General features: G+C 36.2%; 1 protein-coding gene across 4 annotated transcripts in view; it reads right to left on the bottom strand.

Moving 5' to 3' along the window:
* Positions 1-16,432, bottom strand: part of RNGTT (RNA guanylyltransferase and 5'-phosphatase) — a 188,265-nt gene that overhangs the window by 120,875 nt on the left and 50,958 nt on the right. For all 4 annotated transcript variants that reach the window (XM_031611103.2, XM_090136022.1, XM_090136023.1 and 1 more), the window contains one exon: positions 10,587-10,658. In XM_031611103.2, the coding sequence (XP_031466963.2) occupies positions 10,587-10,658 (72 nt within the window). The remainder of the gene's footprint in view (positions 1-10,586; positions 10,659-16,432) is intronic.

Raw genomic sequence — 16,432 nt, 5'->3', positions numbered from 1 at the left:
CACACTGTCCTCCCTCGGGAATCTAAATTTTGAATAATTTATTTAGCATTGAATGTAGGCTATCTGCAAAATAAAATATTGAACACAAGGCTTTACTGCTCCTACTTTTTTCATATGACTTCTGCTAGTGCTGTTGATGCGTGTAATATGCAGGCATCTTAACTGTGACAGCTACTACATGGCATAGACAATATTTTGTTTCTGCCCCTGCTCTCCTTACACTCTCTTCCTTTTCACCAGCAATTCACATGACTCTTCTTAGGGTTAATTATTGACGGCTTTTACACTGATGTCTTTATGAAGCAGCACTATTCCCATGAGTTAAGGAACCATGGGAAAATTTCTAAATCTTAAGAGATATTGTTCAGTGTTGCATACTTGAAAAAAAATGTAAAACTCATTTTTTAGGACAAAAATCACTTCGTTTCTCTTTAAAATAAGATTACTCATTACAGTAAGCATAATTCCCCAAAAATAATTTATATTAAAAAAAATTCTACCTACAATTATCACTGGTTCACAAGTGTTTTCTTAGAAAGGGAACCACCTGCTTTTCCTAAATCATGACAGAACTAAAAATTAAGCATCTGCTTATAATAGATTTTATACTCCTAAAGATTTGCAAAAGACCTGTAACTTGAGTACAGGAGAAGGAAGGGGACAGAATCTTCAGCAGGATCTGTTGTGATAGAACAAGGGAAAACGGTTTCAAACTAAAAGATGAGAGATTTAGATTGGATATGAGGAAGTTTGTTTGTTTTTTTTTATGGCAAAGGTAGTGAGACACTGGAAGAGGTTGTCCAGAGAAGTGGTAGATGCCCCATCCTTGGAGACACTCAAGGTCAGGCTGGATGTGGCTCTGAGCAACCTGACCTAGCTGTAGGTGCCCCTGTTCACTGAAGAGGAGCTGGACTAGATGACTGTTAAGGGTCCCTTCCAACTCAAAAAATTCTATGATTCTATGATTCTAATCTTTGTAAGATACCCGGTCCATTACACGTACAGTTATGCTTACTAAAAATAGCAATACTGATTAACTGCTATTATACTTATTTCAAAAAAATAAGTGGTTTTCTTCATATTTGTTTTAAACAAAAGAAATAAACTAACTGGAATGAAATACAGCCTACAGGTTATTCAAACATACTGAAAACGGAACAGAAGACATTTGAGAGATCTTGCTTTCACCCTCAGAAGCCCTATTTTGTATTATTTTAGATCTGGTACACCCTTCTGACTAACAACTTTTTTTCCTCTTCAGTTTCTCTTACATAAAAGCAGGAAGAAGGAAAGGCAGGAGACAGGGAAGAAGCCAAATATATCAAGTATGAGTACCAGATAAAGTATAGAGAAGGAGGAATTAAAACTAAGTTAAGGAAATAAGACAAAGTTTGAATACAATCCCACTGATTCCATTTAGTATAGGCAAAAAAAGGAAAAAAATTTCCTTTTTTGAAAGAAAATAATTAATGTTCACTAGCAACAGTAGTACAATTGGAAGACTTGCCCAACTGTAACATTTTTCAGCACTTTCAGTTGTGATCATTCTCAGGTTCCTGAGAGATGTGAATATTTGCCTAAGCCAGAAGTTGGGTCCAAGTCCACTCGACAGTTCTCACTGTAATGGTTATTACAAACTGCAAGGTGAGGCAGACAATTTTTCTGGTTAGTGTTACAGTTTCTAACACAAGATGTTAAAAAAAATATTGCAAATAAAAAGTGAGGGTTTTTTTTTAAAGGTGAAAATGTGACAGACAAAACAGTTCAGAAAAAATACTACAAGAAGCTCTTTAAAGAGACCTTCAAACAAACAAGAAAAAAATCTGCCCGTGGACTTTATTCCCTGTAAAGAAAGTTTGAAGTATTTCAGAAACATTTTCATTTAAATGCAACATTCAGGTCTCACACTGTAATTGCCTTAGCAAGTATTACAGCTTGCTCAAGAGCTGTCACATCTGGGTAAATAGGAATAAAACCTACACAACCCAAACACCTGAAAAATATAAAGGATTCAATACCATAGCAACTTCTACAGCTGCTTTTGGAGAACTACTTGTCCCCATCTCTCCCAGGAGCAACACTTCATGCCTCTTCTACTGACAATTATAGCAGTGGTAATCTGCTATTCAAAGGGTTCTCATGAGGCATGCTTCACAGGAAGGTATGGAAACAACTACCTTCGGGAAAAAAACAAGACATGACAAAATTTAATACAGTCTCTTTGCTTCTGTATAATATTCCACCGAGCATTCTCTATTCTGGCAATCGTGGAAAACAAACTACCTTACCTGCAATTTGTAGTGCCCCTAGGGTTGGGAAAAGGAGCAACTAACTCAGAGACACAGGGGAAAGGAAAAAATCAAATGCATTTTTCACAAAATCTAACCAGAATGTAAAACAGTCACCTGTCAAATTAATCACAATGAAGAAAAAAAACAACAACAACAAAAAAAACACATGCTCCCTTATAGTAAGCAGCTTATCAGATAAAAACTATAAAATAAGGAATAGAAAAACACGAAAAATATCCTGGTCAGCACTCTTCAGCAATAACTTACTTTTTGTAGGTAGTACAGAAAAAAGTTCTAACGAGGGATATAAAAACATGTAAAAATGCTACTTCTCAGTTGCACATCTACCTTTGTCAAACACAAAGAACAATAGGGAAAAAAAGCACAAACTACGAGAGGTTTACAAAAAAAGTAAAAAGATTTTCACTTTTTGCTGCTGAGACATAGATGTCAATGGTTAATAATGAAAAGGATGAACAAGGAACAGGGCTGAGATAGGTAAGACTATGAAAAAGACAAGTAGTTATATACATTCCTGTTCATCCATCTCCATAGACCCAAAAGCTTCTGTCCCAGCATTGCCTTATCGTATTGATGTTTCACTTTCCAAGGCCTCCTAAGCCACCACTAGTTGCTCTCCCTATTCTCTAACATCATCCTACTCATATATCCTAAGAAATACTCAAGAATATAACTTGTGGCTTCATCTGGCCAAGCTGTCCCTGCTCATCATTCAATACACTGCAGTCTCTGCTCATCATCCAATAAACCATGTTTCAAAACACAGAGGAGTAGTTGCACTACCAGCTGCATGATTTTGCAAATCAAGTACAAGAGCTGGGAATCAGAGAGAAGCTCGAGAGGTACCAGAACATTGCAAGTTACAAGGCAACCTTAATGCATCTGTCTTGTGTTACACCTGACTACAACATGAGGTAAGACCAAGCAGATGCTCTGCACTCCATTTACCAGAAAACCTCTTCGCTGGGATAGAATGAGGATGTACATACAAATTTTTAGAACATAATGTAAAGACCACTGTTGCAGGGGCCTGGGCAAGAGTAAGTACATGAACAGCCTTCCTATTTTCAAGGGTACCAATAGCAACATAAGTATTTCAAACCTGTATTTTCAACTTAAACAATTTCAGATATAACTGAGGAATTAAAATTAATAGTGGGGAAGTCATTGGCTGTCAGGTGCATTTGTAAACAAAAAAGATTATGCAAGTAAATGCTTGCACCTCTGAATTATGCTCTCAGAATTTTCACATTGTATTTTTCAGATAAGGTTACTTGACTAATAAAGGACAGACAGCCTGTACTGTGAGCTTTACATTACTTTAAAATTAGGTTTATAATGGAAAATTCTGACATGGTAATATTTTACAAGGATTTAAAACAAAAAAAAAATTCATTGAATTCATGCATGAAGAATGATTTATGGTCTCAGTATCTGTTTAGAGTGATACGTTTAATCTAACAGCTACAACATTATTATGCATAATGATAGCAAAGTTTTGCTCTTGACTTGATTTAATGCATAGAATTTTCAAAAATTTATTAAAATTCTCTATCTCCTTTTTAAACATTAAAATAATTATTCCTTTTTCAAGCACTTGATCTATTCTTACCACTGCAATCTGGTCTCAAGAAAACTTGGCTAGAATTTTAAAAATTAAAGGCCAGGGTTGGAAAGGAAAAGTACTACTCATTTTCAGTATCTTTGCTAAGGATTCATTAATTAGAACCCTACATTATGCCAGCGTTACTTTTTATTACTGAACTAAGTTAGGAAATAAAATAGTTGCTTGGGTTTAGTGTTTATACATCTAGACGTAGCTATTGAGTATGATCTAAGAAAAAGCCTGTCAAAACAAGGTCTCTCAGGAAGAGCTGTCTCAAAGATGACTGGAGAATGAAGACATTTTCTATTATAAATAGTTCTGATGAGAAATTTGGATTTATTTGTATTTAGTCTGGGACTGCTAATTTTTCTGTTGTCACCATCCTTCAGTACATTAGAGCTACCCATCCAATTTGAACTTTTTTTTTTTTTTTTTTTTTACTAACTATTCAGGTATTCAGAAAGAGGTAATACTGTACAACTACAGCTACCTAATAATGTGTTCATCTACATAAAGCCACAAATCAGGAAGCTGAAAATAACAGGCATTTCAGGGATTTCACTTTGTACTCATAAAGACTAACCACTGCAACAATTATTAGGTCCCATTAAATTGGATATAAGAAAAAATACCTTTTTTTTTTTTTTTTAATATACAATAAGGGCAGTGAGGCACTGGAACAGGTTGCCCAGAGGTGGTGGGTGGCCCATAACTGGAGACACTCAAGGTCAGGCTGGACAGGGCTCTGATCTGATGGGTGTCCCTGCTCACTGCAGGGGAGTAGGACTAGATGACCTTTAAGGGTCCCTTCCAACTCAAACAATTCTATGATTCCATTAGCCTCTTACGTTCAGAGGACCATGAAAAAAGAATCCTGATTTCATTTATACAGAGTCCACGCATAACCAGTGACATAAATGTGGAGAAAAAATCTCAGAATTTGAAAAGCTAAATAAACATATGCATTTTAAAGAAAGTGGATTATGGATTCTTAGAAAGAAATACTTTTTCATGCAACCTAAATGGTAATTGATTGCTAGTTGTAAAAACTCTACACATGCACAACTTGATATGATAACACCATCTTTCCCACACTGGTGCCACAGACAAGAAGTGGCATATTAGTTTTGATGCCTCTTCAATCTTTCTTTATCCCCTGTAACAGGACTCTATGATATACTATTATATTTTATTCCACCTTACTTCCTCTCATCCTCTACTGTAGGCTCCTAAATTAACAGCAGAACACCTGACATTTCAAAAGCAGCACTTCCTGAAATTCAGTGAGGCAACACCAACATCTGTTAACTAGAAGACAGTCTGGGAACACCTGCATTGAAAAACTAATGCTGCTAAGCCTTATCCCTGGTCCTGAAGCCACTGACCAGCTGACCATGCTCATCCATTTTTGTTTTCCAAAAGAGGATGACAATATCTGGAGACAGCTGCTAAGAACCATCCTTTAACAATGTTAAATCTTAAACTATTCCTGAGAATCACTCAAGAGCACTGTAGCCAACCAGGAATGAAAGTCTGCCAAGGACCATTTTAAGTACTTACAGAGAAGATGGAAGTTTCAGTACCAACTATCCAGACAGCCATATGCAGTTTCATTTATTATTATAGAGGTATGTAGCCTTTAAGAAAAGGCGGTTTTGAGAGATTTTATGCATATATTGGGGTTTTATTTGGTTTGTGTTTTTTGTTGGAAAGAACCAAGCAAAGCAGAAAAAAAATGCAGGGATTGCTGTTTCCTCAAAGAGTTGTGGCTGAGAGGTTGGTTTATTTCATTTGCATACATCTTCCTTTCTATGAGCTTGCATTCAGCACGTGGGATGAAAGCAGGGATACAGCAATGTCATATTTTCTGTTTCTATTACTAATAATTAACATTATGTTTCAGACTGAAGAAAATGACAACAAAATAATCTTTTGAAGTTTCCTGAATAATGATTTGCTTTTCCTGGCATTGGCATGCCTTGTAACAAAATAGGCATTACCACAAGCTTACGGCAACTACAAAGGTTGCTCCAAAAGTAATGCCTCCTATTTCCACAGAAACTAAACAGCTACAGAGGTAACATAATACTATAGAGCAAATGCTCAGCTACAAAACACTACTTTTCAAGATAGTCACCACCATTACACACTTTTGCTAGCAAGAAACAAGAGCCTGCATGTCACGCTCATAACAATCTGCACCAGCGGATGTCACCCACCAACAAATGTCAACAAAGTGTCAACAAATGTCAGTGGGTGCCATTTTTCTTAAGTGGAGGAATTCAATGCCATACCTTATCTCCATACACACTTCCATGTCAGGTGCTATTTTGTGAGACTGCCCCTCTGCTGCCATTTCTCGCATCAAACAAAAATGTAACAGAATAAGGGGGAGAAGGTACAGCCTCTACTGCCATACCACCAACATCTGCCTCTGATGTCGTGGGCCAACATAAAATAGGAGGCATTCATTTCAAAGCAGCCCATGTACATGCCACAGAAATGACAAAAAAGAAATGAAATCAAAGCATTCCATCATGAACTCTGAAAAGTGACTTTTTCAGCAATTACAGGTGATAAGCATCAGAGTTCATTAAAAAAAATTAATCTGAACAGAAATTATTTCTATGCTTTCTTTAAGAACTCAAATATACATCTTTCCCAACCACTGAAACCCTTCCCTGTCTCCTGCCTTCCTTCTTCCTAAGACTTCTCTTCTCTAGATATCTAGACTGAAATGCTCAGTATATATTTCAATCACAGCCTATTTTCTCAGTTTCTTTCACCTCTTTCTATAAGGCCACTGAAGTTTGTTTCTGATCTATCCCAGTAAAATTGAAAACCTAAGTAACAAACAGCCTCACTGATAAAAATTTGATTAAAATTCTTAAGAGGTAGGTGGTCTTTCTTCTCATTCTTCTTCGCCATTCTCTTTCATTTCATATTCTCCCTGCTCACCGCTAAGTTTCTGTTGCCCTTCTCTCCCGATAAGCACATCATCCTGCTTTCAGTGATTTCCTCACCTTCTCTGTGTCAAGCATAGATGAAATGCTAAGTCTGAAGAAAGATTCTGTGATGTACTCAGACACTGCACTCCGTAATTCCACGACTTTCTCCCAAATCACAGTATTGCTTGTTAAATACATTCCTTTTATTCCCATCTGATCCACAACTAGCAGACTACTGCTGCTCTTAGATCTCAAATTGATACTTGTCTGTCAAACAGGTAACTTTTCTAAATTCCGTCTTAGACAGGTTGCCTTGTCTCTGCTGCTACATTACACTTGCAAACACTAGTTTTAAGAATAATTAGTCCCCTGAAAACAAGTGAACACAAAATAAATACAAAAATGAAATATAGTTTAATTCTGAAGCACAACAACAGTGCTGGGTGAAAATACTGAGAAGAGTTCAAATTGATATTACAGTAAGAGTCATTTGGAAATTATCAATTATATGACACTATTTTGCCATAACCTGGAATTCAAATTCCATGATTTTTCTGTACATGTTAACAGCCTTCCCTATACTATTTATAGCCACTCTGAGAGGCACAACGATGGAATTTTTGCTATTAATGCAAATTAATTAATGTATCATGCATCCTGCAGAACTATATATCACCTTACTGCAGCGCTAACCTCTGCATTTTTGTGTTGGCATTGGTCATCCTAACACACAAATACTCAGCATCATTAATAGCATACATAAGCCTTTGGGACCTACTGCGGAATTTGTGAATTCTGTAGTTCAGAAAGAACCCTCTGACAAAGCCAAACTTTGAAACATTAACCTAGTTTAGGATGGTATATGTGCAAAATGGGTTGAGCATTTGAGAATAAGGTCAGCCAAAAGTATTCCTAATTTGCAGACCTGACTTAAAATGAAGTTTGCCTGATCAGACAAAGGTGTTCACCAGCAGAGTTTGAATTCACATTTCCTCCACCACAGTGCAGCACCTTTAACAGCAGAGCATGAAGAAGGTGAGATGGGGATGTGTCAGAAATGCTGTACTACGCACAATGGCCAAGGGGTACAGTACTCCTACTACAGTACTGACTTTTAGAGCAGATTATGAACGTAGGTTCACGATCAAAGAGTGACACGGTATTCCTGAGCAATCCCAGCAGCTCTCTTCTGGGGACAGGACTTTTGGAATGAGTTGGTTGCTTTGCATAATTATTAGATTTGAAACTACTAGAAAAATTACACAATCTAACTTATACAACCTTACAAAAAAAAGAACTTATCCTTCCCTGCCAATTAGAAGTTTTCAATGCTTTTACCTCTCTTGGTGATAAAACTCTGTTGACCACTTCTTGCCAAAACAAACATGCTCAGGTGCCCAGTTTTGTAATTAAGCTTCTAAAATTAACCTAAAAACTGCTGTGCTTTTTAATCTTTGTGGTAGGATCACTGCTAATCAATTCTAGCAGCTGAAGCCCTGCTTGTACTCATACTGATAACACTGTCTTAATTTGCCCTTGACATTAAAACTGTGTTACATAAAAACAAACTCCACTCTTATTCCCAATGTTTAAGTAAAAAAACAACTGACCACCAAAACACATTTAAGCATTTACAACTCTGCCCAGAAGCAGACTTTCCTTAAACTTTAAAAATACTCTGAAAACCCTCTTATCATTTTTGCTGTTTGCCAGATGGAATTCTTCAGATTAAGTTTGGACACTTTGCTCCAAACATTTCACCAGGGCTTTTAGAAAGCCTTATTTTGATAAGACAGCATATGCATATCCCAAACTGAGGGGAGATTGTTCGTTTTGTTCCTTATGATTCATTTTTAAAGGGAAAATAACAGCAGTGAGTGACAGGCTGGACAGATCAAGAGTAGAGACAAAGAACTACATGAAGAAAACAAACACTGAATCACAGGTGGAAGAATAAGTCAGAATACAGAAAAAAATAAGAAGATCATGTTTTTCAGAAGCGTGCAAGGAATCTTTATGTACCAAAAAATCCTAACCATAGGAAAGATCCAGAAAACTAACATCTATCACAGTGACTACACTTTTCAGTATACCAACATCTTTTTCTGTGACCAGTACCATGGCTCAACTTCCAACTCCCCTACGTGCCGGGTGGCCCATTCAGGCTGAATAGCATCTTATGCAAGTCTCAAAGAGTCAACAGCAATTTAAGAAGTCTGAAACGTCTTGCATTTTAGTAATACTGTTTGCCCTGTTGGGAGAACTAAAAGGATTTTGTATTTTCAGAAGCATTAACAGATACGAGACTGTTTTTTCATGGGCTGAGAGGATCAAAAGAGCAAAAGTGATGAAACTCTGAGTTGAGAGAAAGATAGTTAACAGGGAGAGCAAAAGATGTTTGCATAAGCAAAGCAGCATTAAGGCATTCATTCATTCACTACTTCCCATCATCAGGCCCATGTTCAACCACTTCCAGGAAAGGAGGCTCCTTCACACATAATGGTTCCTTGGGAAGATAAATGCCACAACTGTGAATGCCCTCCCATCCTCCTCCTTTTTCCTCATCTCTTATTACTGAGTACAAAGCATATGGTAGGCTAGGATATCCCTTCAGTCAGTCAAGGCCAGCTGTCCAGGTTCTATCCTTTCCCAGCTCCTTGTGCACCCTCAGCTCCTGGCTGGAAGGGCAGCACAAGAAGCAGAAAAGGCCCCAATAAGCAGATGCTACTCCAACAGCTGAAACATTGATGGATGCTGTTTTGGTCACAAATTCAAAGTGCAGCACAGTAAGACTTACTACAAAAAAAAAAGTCTATCCCAGCCACAGAGAGCAGACATATTCTGTATTCACTACATTATTTTAAACACTGATTTGTAAACATATATATGGTTACATCGATCTTTCTCAAGTTACATTTTCTCTTCCTTACACATAATGGAGAAATAGTAGAAAATTTATTCCAACTGAAACATATGGTCAAGGTTAGTTCTTAAATACAAGCTTCAATAGGAGAGCCTTTTGTAAGACTAACTTCATATTTCGTGTATATTATCTCTTTCAGGGGAAAAATATACAAAAGAAAAAAAAGAAAATCTACAAAGGTAACGAGCAGAAGTCCTATGGTGACTTTCAAACACTTACCATATTTAAAATAACAAACAGAAACAAGTTTCTTGTTCTCTGTATTTTAATAAGTCTCTCCTGTGACCACAGAACTTCTGGCTGTCAAAAAAGCCTTCTCCTTTTCCACAATGTTTTTCTTTCTCACATATTTGCCCTACAGCCAGTATAAACAGGAGAGTCGGTTTATTGAGCTATCAGAACCTGCAAGTCTGACTGCAAAGATAAATATGAGAAAGAGGTGTTGGAGTAGCTTAGCAAGGAGCACTGTGATGCTCTCATAAAATATAAGCCTCTAATAGGCCAACTTCTCCATCCCCCTATCCATTTTCACTCTCTCTGTAGTTCAGGAACGCTTTAGAAATGGGAAATTTTCCACAGTGTTTACTAGACCATTTCAAACCACCACTATGTGGAAATAAATCAATGTCTATTAGAAGGCTGCTTTCAATCTTAATTCTGATGCAGTGCTTTTTACTGAACTACAAAATAACCTGATACTTTTGGTGCTGAAGTTTATACTCAAGCTCTTAATTATACAAATAAGATTAAACTAGAAATGAGAATCAATAACTAATGATAAAAGCAGAAGTACTTACATTAAACTTAATAATGTCATATATCAAGTACCGAGGAACAACCTGTCCATTAACCTTGTCGACGATCATTTCCTTAAAAGAAAAGAGATGACATTTACATTTACTTCATAACTACAAGAAAAAAAAAAAGTCAACACATTTATAATTAGTGAATAAGCCTGGGAGTGTGATGTAATCAAATAACTGGCACATTCTTACTGCCAAAAAAAATTTTTTTACAATATGTCAGCATTATAAAAATATTATGGTCCTAAATGTCTCATGAAGCATCCAGTAAGAAGGCAGAAATCTGTCCTAATGCTCCACATTCTTATCTGAAACATTTCTAAGTTAGGTTCTCCACAGCTTTTAAAATCATTACCTTTCTTGCAAGAACGAGGCCTTAAAAAACACAGTCAGAACTGCAACCCTAACTAGCCACTTTTGGAAATCCCACCTACAACAAGAACTTCAACAGCAGAAAAGTAAAGAGCAAGCTCTTTTATCCATTTTCTATGTTCGCTTTGGACACTTTCATGTTAGCTGTGTTCTAAGCAGCAGTGACAAATGCAATTTGTTTGAATGCACTGTGACTAAGCACAAGGACTCTTTCAAATGGAAATGCAATGTCTGTATCACATGAAATTGGTTACAATTCAATATATATTGGTAATCTATCTTGAAAATGTCAGCAAGGAGAAAATCTGTTAATGATGAACAAACATGAACATGCACACCTTTCATGCTGGTACCTATATCTACAGCTCAGATTTGTGATATGAAGCAGGGCAGTTCATTAGTTTGATAAATTAATAAAAAATATATTTAATCACTTTTTCCATCCTGCTCTCTACCACCCAATTCTTAGCTAATAAAACAGTTCTACCAGCAAAGGGTTTTTTTGCAGCCAATATCAAATTACAACTCCAAAGCCATACATAGAAGATGAAACAATAGGAAAGGGTAAAAAAAGCAGTTCACTGTAACATTATGAAAACGTAACTATGAGCTCAAGAATGAATCCAAAGTAACATCCTACATCAAATTAATTCTTGATGAGTCACTAGAATTTTTGTTATACAACCTTTTAACTTCTCCTAGAATCTGTAACTTTCACAAAGTAAATCCCAACAAGATTTTCGAAGATTTTCAGTCTGTATACGTACCAAACTTTTTGAATTATACTTAGTAATTAATCACATAAGGCTTTTAAAAAATAAGCACGTAGTTTTAAATACCAATTCGTTTTCAAGTAAATATAAAGTTGGAGGCATTTAAAGATAAAATAGAATATGTAAACCTATTGTTTCAAATAACAATGGGCACCAGAAATTCCCTACTTCATATTTTGCAATCTCATCTTCTATAAACCGAATACAGAGATGGAGATCATATTTTCACAGCCAAGAGTGAATCATCATACACATCTTTCCATAAAGGGGAAAAAAAAAGACTGAGCCAAAAATACTCCTTCATAATACTACAATACCTTATTCTTAATTCTAGAAATCACTTATCCATAGTTACTGTCAAATAACATTTGCAAAAGTCTATGTAGAACTGGTGTAATTAAATGCTCTTCTTGTCACCTTCCCATATTGTAAGACATTGGCAAGCTACGAATGGAGATGCAACACTGGAATGCATTCTTTGATAATAAATTTCATAATTAGCTACACAAGTTGATGGAGCAGGTAGAGAGAAAGAAGGCATTGTGTTCAAATGTGGAAGAGTTTTCATAGATGCAATAGAACAAAAAACAGAACAGATTTATTTGTTTTCCCATTAGAAATAAGGAGTAAAGTAAAAGTGAAATACAAAAATGCTACTACCCTGTTTCAAAGTTACAACTGCATTAGCAAGCAAAGCTAGAACACATTTCAGTGAACACAGATTTAAAGTTTAAGGAATCATTTCTTCAGCGTGAATATCTAGAGACCAAGCTCTTATGCAAAGCTAGCATTTATATGCAAAACCTTGAAAACAATTTGATGCCCAGTCTAAAAGGATTTTTAAACCTAACTTTCAAAATCTGTATCTCTAGATATTCTGTTTACGACTATTATAAGATACAGACAAGAAAGTCATGTACTTTCTTGAAATCTTCTCTGGAACGTTTAGATTTAACCCAGAATTAAACTGTATATCAACATTTTTTCTCTACTTCACACATGTATAAACCTTTTCGACTCTATTACAGGTGCAGGTAGCCTCTTTTGTCACATCTCCTTTTCTTTTCTTCCTCCCTCCTCTCCTGCCTCTCGTTCTTTTCCAGATCCCGACTTAAATCCCAGGGCAAACACACAGGAAGACAATATGCCTTAGAGTAGAAATTCCTGTGCTACTCATCACCATTATGACATTGGCATTCACTGCTCCATTAGCTACGCCAATACAGCTGTCATAAGGCAACAGGTGTAAAGCAATCATAAGAATGATTCAATTAATCTAACACATCATTATTTAAGATTCTGATCTCAGAGTCTTTCTTGAAATTATAAGAATTGAAAAATACCTCCAGAATTAGATCTCAAAAGCAGATTCATACTAGTAGGCAGTTGAAAAAATGTACTACTTGAGGAACTCAAACTCACTTATTCTAATTAATAAAATGATACTGTAAAGCTATATTTAAGACAATTTCTAGATATCACGTGGCTATATAATACAACACAGCAGTATGCACAAGTAATACCTGCAGATATATATTATCTTTTATATATCCCATGTAGGCTTACAGCTGCTATAATGTTTCAATATTGCCATTGCTAGGAAATATAGTTTTTATCCCTTGCCCATTATCCACCACTTTAATAGTAACTTAACATGCAGGTTTGCAGAACAAGGTCCACTTCCCAGTTTCTTCAATGTAATCTGGAAAACTGGTGTTAATCTTTGCTGGTGCTGCAGAGCATATGCTTACAGCATATCAGAAACAGCAACTATGCTACGAGCTTTAAGCTGGACAAGTAGCAAAAGGAAAGATGTTGGCCTGACAGCCCAGGGACTTGGTTTTTTTCCACCTTGAATCACAGGTCTAAGTTGCTGCTGGATATAAAATAATGCAGAATTTAATTACAATTCACAGAATCTCATTTTCCCAGGAACTTGCAGAATGCAAGTTCTGTTTCTAGCTGAACCAGAGCATGGAATTGGACCTAATCCTACATCTGTTCATCGTTCCTTTTCCTCCTACCTCTAGTCTTTCCTTTATCCCTTTATTTTCAAAACAATTCTAGCCAGTGCTGTATTTCAGGAATACAAATAGCTTAAAAAAACCCAACTACATGCACAAAGTGTCAGTCTTTGCAAACTACAACAGTTGTAAGCTGCACCATTTCTGACAGAGCTTACAAATATGTGAGCTCTGTACTGACACAAAAGTGCAATAGGTTCTCACTCTCCACTGACCACAATTATGTGGGATGCCTTCGTCAGTGTGAATGTCTCTCTGCATTCATGTGCCCAGTAAATTCTAAATTCAAGCTCTAGGAGGGCCGCCTTCACCTAGGACCTCACATGTCAGATAGTCCACCAAAGCAGCATAAAGGGCAGAGTGACTGCAACCTTCCATCCAGCTTGAAGACAAAGCTGGCCAAGGATGCCAAAACTGGGGACTGAAATCAATAAACGCTTATAATGCATGACAACATTCCACTCAAACTTTTTTTTAAATATAAGTTAAAAATCATGACAGTCTTAAATGCTTGGAAAAAATGAGAAGTGCATCTGTTTTATTTTAGTACTGAGTTACTAAGGAAGCCCTCACACAGCTGAATTTTAGAGGCTGTTCTTGTAAGAAGTTCTGGACACTAGATATATTTTGCTTACAAACACAGATGAACAACAATTAGTTTTAGTTGCAGTCTATCCCATTAGTTTTTAAAAATCACCTTTTTTATAAATTTAGATGCTGTATATTTACAATAAGAGTCTTTGTTTACACAAATATTAAGCAGCAAATTAAACACAGTATATTTCTGCATTTTCTACTCACTTGTTCCAAAGCTAAGCAGAAACTTCCTGAAAATAACTAACCAGTTTTCTGAACAACAGCCAAAACACTTGAACAAAGATTTATGCATTCCCTCAGATACTGCTACGGAGGCAAAACACCAGGCTTCCAAAGGAATGCTTAATGTTATGCTAGTCACCTGTAGGTAGTGTTCAAATTAGCTTTAATGAGATTCGCAGAAAACTTTCTTCCATGCCAGAAGAACAAACACAACCAAAAAGCTCGAGATGAAGACAGAGTATTGCAGAAAACTTCTTATCAAGAAGATGTAATTGATCGTGGTAAGAACTGTTTACAAGTAATTTCAGCCTGAAGTGAACCTTCAATGCATTTGAGATTCTCAAAGAACGCTGCATGAAAGGCTTACATCAGAAGCTTTGAAGCATGTTAAGAAATCACTGAATTCATGGCAATTACCTTTATTAAAGTTTTATACATTCCCATTCTAAATAACCTTGCAGGGACTACTTAATCTTTTGTATTCTGATCACATGCAATTGTTTCACCACACTGAACTGACAGAATTCTGTTTTCTTCCTCGTACTTTTAAGATCAATGTAAAGTAAGGCCAGTTGGACCCCTTTGTTCACTAACTTCATTCTCTGGAAGCAAAAAAGCTACTTCAAGGGCAGTAGTGTGAATTACTTCAATCTGTAATTAATGAATTAACTTCAACAGCCTTTCTGCACTAATTGGCAAAATACATTAATGCAAAAAAAAAAAAAAGCCAAACTTCCCTTCGTGTACATTAAAAAAATGAAATCATGCATATATTCTGAGTGAGGGAACAGTTATGGAAATTATCATTTGACACAAACATTGAAGAAATAGCAAATTACAAAGTTAAGCTGTTGTGATGCTTCAAGCAATAGGCAAGCTCCAGTCTCAAATCTCCTGAAAGGAATTGCAATGAAATACAAATCAAGGTGTTTTTTGTTTTTGGTGTGTTTTTTTTTTAACAGATTAAACAAATTTATGTTGAAATCTTAGCTATAGAAGTATTTATCTATCAGAAGATTTCAGTTTTATCCCAAGGTATATTACTCAATCAAGTTTTCATATTTTGCTTTCTACTTCGTGAAAAAAACTGCAAGGAAAAAACAAATCATTATGCCATACAGTTAAATACTGAAATGTACTGTAACAACCACACTTCTACAGAACAACAAATTAGGTAAAGTTATAGCTTACATCCTAGGCTACTATGTGATACAATCAGTGACTTGATTGTTAATTCTTCCAATTTAATTTATTGTTAAGAGTCAAAAAGCCAGAAGAGAGCTCCTCTCCCATGCCCAACAGCTGCTGCCACATTCACACACACATACCAATATGTGCTTCCCTGTCCTCCACGTATGCATATTAGCCAACCTTAGTAAATCACCTGTTTTGAAACATAGAGAAGCAAAGCAGCCTCCCTGAAGAACTTCTGTTTAAGTAATGCTTTCCAAAGACTTCCCTGTAAAACCATTGCTACAACAGCATGACAGCAGGGTATCTGCTCCTTCACAATTCTCTGGTAAGTGACAATGAAAGCAAAGACAATGTATAAATTCACTCAGAGTGAGATGACTTTAACCTCAGCCTAAGGACTTGAATCTATCTTTGGTTTTTACCAAGCAGAAGTGATAGTAAGGTAGAACAACTTCACTGCTACCAAAACATGACAGGGAAATGCATTTACACTGACAGGTCTTTAGTGTAAGAGCTAATGAAGTCATTCAGCTAAAATAGAAGGGTCAAGAAATGCATTCTCTCTTCTCATGACTACTGTTCTGAAAAGCTCAGCAAGTAATATTACTAGAGGTCAGCTTTGGAACCGCAAATGCAGATGTTATAAAGCTTGTTTTGC

This window comes from Phasianus colchicus, chromosome 2 (genome assembly GCF_987193195.1).
Source record: "Phasianus colchicus chromosome 2, bPhaCol1.hap1.1, whole genome shotgun sequence".
In the NCBI taxonomy this organism is placed as follows: Eukaryota; Metazoa; Chordata; class Aves; order Galliformes; family Phasianidae; genus Phasianus; species Phasianus colchicus.
This window is presented reverse-complemented; position numbering and strand designations above follow the sequence as displayed.